The sequence below is a fragment of the Sphaeroforma arctica genome (genome assembly GCF_001186125.1).
Source record: "Sphaeroforma arctica JP610 unplaced genomic scaffold supercont1.23, whole genome shotgun sequence".
NCBI classification, from domain to species: domain Eukaryota; class Ichthyosporea; order Ichthyophonida; genus Sphaeroforma; species Sphaeroforma arctica.
The window spans coordinates 102,440-104,672 of NW_014040535.1; the positions used below are offsets into that span (position 1 = coordinate 102,440).

Sequence of the window (2,233 nt, forward strand, 5' to 3'; positions counted from 1 at the left end):
TGCATGTATGTGCATATGTAAATAGTATATGTATATATATATATATATATATGTGTGTGTGTGTGTGTACATAAATATACATCATATCATTCATCTGCATTCATATACACATACACACAATTATATGCACACAGACAATCACCAAACTGTTAGCGGAGGATGCCATCTCCGACCGTCTGTGCGCTGATGTGTTGGAGTTTCTGGCGGTGGTCTCGTTGAGTGGAGAGACAGGTCATGCCCACGCACTTGACGCTCTGCAGTTCTTGAAGCTAGTGGACAAGGAGCAGTTCAGGTATAGTGAAAGGGGTGTTAGTATGTGTATATATCATATATGTTCATGTACAAGGAGCAGTTCAGGTATAGTGAAAGGGGTGTATGTATGTGTATATATCATATATGTTCATGTACAAGGAGCAGTTCAGGTATAGTGAAAGAGGTGTATGTATGTGTATATATCATATATGTTCATGTACAAGGAGCAGTTCAGGTGTAGTGAAAGGGGTGTATGTATGTGTATCTATCATTTATGTTCATGTATAAGGAGCAGTTCAGGTATTGTGAAGGGAGTGTATGTTTGTGTATATATCATATATATATATATATTCATGTATAGGGAGCAGTTCAGGTTCAGGTGTAGTGAGAGAAATATGTTTATACGTCATGTATTGTGTAGCACTCTGTATGTATGGTTTTTGTGTATGTGTAAATTGGCAGTTGCACGCACTCGACTGAGATATACTTGTATGTATATATCTTAGATAGCACACTGTATTAGTGAGGTATATTTCTGTGTATGGGCTCATGTATTTGCGTGTATACGTGCATATACGTACTCAACTCGCTGCATATCTTTATATATACCTATTATCATAAACATCATATTCACACCAAAATCTTCTTCATGATTTTATACGCCCCAGGGCTATATGCACCTGCAAACCATCCCTGCCACTATGTATCATTCATTGTTATATGCACTTCTATATAAACGAATGTAACATGCATCCATATATTAGTTATTGTTATATGCACCTATATCTCACCTATATCTCACCTATTTTCACACGCACCTTTATATCAACCATTGTTATATGCACCTCAATATCATTCATGGTTATATACCCCTATATATCACCCATTTGTATGCACCTAAATTTCATCCATGCATATACACCTATATAACACCCATTGTTTTATGCACCTAAATATCACCCAGTGTTATATGCATCTATTGTTGTATGTACCTCTATATTAATCATTGTTATATGCACCTAAATATCACCCATCGTTGTATGCACCTAAATCGTATCTCCGTGAGTATATATATATATATATATATATACTTATTTCAGCCGTTCAATATGGACTGCAGGTTTCAGTACGTCATCAAACTGCTGCTCAAAGACAGTCCGGAACTTAGGGTGGCGTGCATGCAGATGATTAACTCAGTCACCAACGCACCGCACCTGACAGTGGACCATCGAGTGCACCTTAGAAACGAGGTGAGTTGTGTGAACATACTGCAGAGCCCAATGTATGCTGCTATCACACTGTGGCACTGCCCAGGTGTCTACGAATCTCTGTTCCTATTTTATTTTCTTAGTCGCCTTGCCAATTCACTTCCCGGCGTTGAATTTCTGAGGATTTAGGATGTACTTTAAAAATCTTTATGATTCTTTTTATAGATTTTGGCGTAGAATTCCTGATGATTTAGTAGATACTTTATAAATCATTATAATTCTATTCATAGATTATGGCCGCGGGGTTGAGGGGAGCGCTTCCTACGCTCAGAGAACATGCTGCAATAGACGAACAGTTGCGTACACACGTGGTACTATGGGAAGACAACTCTAAGTAAGTATTTTCTCCCATACATATATGTACATATAATATATATCTATTCGATATATTTATACATATATATAGTAGATGCAAAAGTATATTGCTAGCATACATCTGATATGCATCTTGTCAATATTTTTCGTATACGCACATTGCTTAAACGCATCTCATATGCAGATGGATCTATGTATCGCGCATACATTTTCCTTATAGAGGTCTTATACATATGTTGGTAATCTATCCAGTAAGAATATATATATATATATATATATATATATATATATATATATATATATATATATATATATATATATATATATACTATATATATATATATATATATATATATATATATATATATATATATATATATATATATATATATATAATA

At 34.7% G+C, this 2,233-nt stretch overlaps 1 protein-coding gene across 1 annotated transcript in view; it reads left to right on the top strand.

Moving 5' to 3' along the window:
• Window positions 1-1,858, top strand: part of SARC_00675 (hypothetical protein) — a gene marked incomplete at its 3' end in the record, with an annotated part of 13,871 nt that extends 12,013 nt beyond the window's left edge. Inside the window, exons 8-10 of the mRNA XM_014305625.1 lie at window positions 135-292; window positions 1,373-1,502; window positions 1,751-1,858. Of these exons, the coding sequence (XP_014161100.1) occupies window positions 135-292; window positions 1,373-1,502; window positions 1,751-1,858 (396 nt within the window). The remainder of the gene's footprint in view (window positions 1-134; window positions 293-1,372; window positions 1,503-1,750) is intronic.
• Window positions 1,859-2,233: the final 375 nt, after the last annotated feature.